At 62.4% G+C, this 1,526-nt stretch overlaps 1 protein-coding gene across 1 annotated transcript; it reads left to right on the top strand.

Annotated features, from left to right (window-relative positions):
• Positions 1 to 40: 40 nt before the first annotated feature.
• Positions 41 to 1,265, top strand: LOC113216082 (BAI1-associated protein 3; the record flags this gene model as incomplete). The annotated part of the gene is given in 3 exon segments (XM_052277007.1): positions 41 to 630; positions 856 to 979; positions 1,057 to 1,265. Coding segments are annotated over 3 exon segments (865 nt in total), but the record flags the coding sequence as incomplete, so codon positions are not given.
• Positions 1,266 to 1,526: the final 261 nt, after the last annotated feature.

Here is a 1,526-nt window from a genome sequence, read left to right on the forward strand (position 1 = left end):
GAGGGCGGGACGGGGCGGGGTCGGCTCCCCTACTGCCAATATTGACGCTTCGTGCCGGGGCATCAATTGTCGAATCGCTGCCGCAGATCGGCGCCAAGATGCGCCCCTCGCTCAAGAAGGCCATGTTTCACCTGGCGTGGTCCCCGGACTCGCTGCCCACGGCGGACTCCATCTCCCCGCTGCTGCAGTACCTGGACTGCCACCTGCAGAGCTTGAACGCGGCGCTGCTGCCCAAGAACTTCGAGCGCGCGCTGTCCGAAGTCTGGGAGGTGGTGCTCCTCGAGCTGGGCCACCAGATGGACGGCTCGTCGGGCGACAAGCTGCCGGGCTTCTACGACCGGCTGCACGAGGCCCTGGGTATCCTGCTCGCCTTCTTCCACGCCGACTCGCTCGGCCTGCACCTCGAGGCCCTGCGGACGCCCACGTACTTTCGTGTGGACCAGCGGCTGCAGTACCACCGCACGGACACGGAGAGGCTCATGGACCTGTACCACCAGCAGCGCCTGGGCGCCCAGCTCGGCTGCGACTCGGCCGAGTACGGCGTGCTGTCCGTGCGCGCCTACTTCAACCACGACTCGCTCTGCGTCGAGGTGCTGAGCGCGCGGGACGTCATCCCCCTGGACCCGAACGGTGAGCGTCCGGAGGGCGAACAACACCTAACAACACCACCACAATGGCTGCCGGCTTCCGGCCCGACCAAGTTGCCAGTGGAGCGAAGCATAGCTGGCAACGAGGTTTGGCGGAAGAACGGATCTAGCTTGATGTTGCTGTTTGTTTTTGTCATCTAGCTGCTAGCTCGATTGGTACAGAGTAACGCTCAACTGGACTACATATTCGCGTCCCTCGGTTTTCCAGGTTTTAGCGACCCTTTCGTCATCGTGGAGCTGATTCCACGACGCATGTTCCCCCACTGCGCAGAGCAGACGACGCACGTCCACAAGAAGACGCTCAACCCCGTCTTCGACGAGTGCTTCGAATTGTACGTGGACAACTGCGCCGTGGATGGTGAGACCCCCCAGCAAGCTAACGCAGCATTGACCCCCTCTTTCTGCGCAGCTCGGTGACGCTAGAACAGTGCCGCTCCGAGGGCGCCATGATCCTGTTCACCGTCATGGACCACGACGTCCTCACGGCCAACGACTTCGCAGGAGAGGCCTTCCTGGCGCTGTCTTCGGTGCCCGGAGTAGCGGACACCAACTCGTCCATTGACAACTTCCACGGCCTGAAGCAGGCCGAGCTACCTCTGATGCACCAGAAAAATAGGAGTGAGTTGATCGCCGCCTTTTACTGTCTGATCTCGACTAGTTTTACCACAGACAGTAGCAGGCCTCCCGGACCGCTCCGGGTCTGGCCAGAGGAGTCGAGCAATTTCCTCCGTGGAGAGGGGGGGGGGGAGACTTTACGGATACCATTGGTTTGGTCCTTGGCGGTCCCAGTGTCGTTCTTTCCACTTGAGAGCCCAAGCGCGACAGCGAGGTGGGAGTAGCGGGGCTGGCGAGCGGGCGCAAGGGAACTCACCCCCCCCC

This window comes from Frankliniella occidentalis, unplaced genomic scaffold, assembly GCF_000697945.3.
Source record: "Frankliniella occidentalis isolate FOCC.00 unplaced genomic scaffold, Focc_3.1 Scaffold5399, whole genome shotgun sequence".
Classification (NCBI taxonomy): domain Eukaryota; kingdom Metazoa; phylum Arthropoda; class Insecta; order Thysanoptera; family Thripidae; genus Frankliniella; species Frankliniella occidentalis.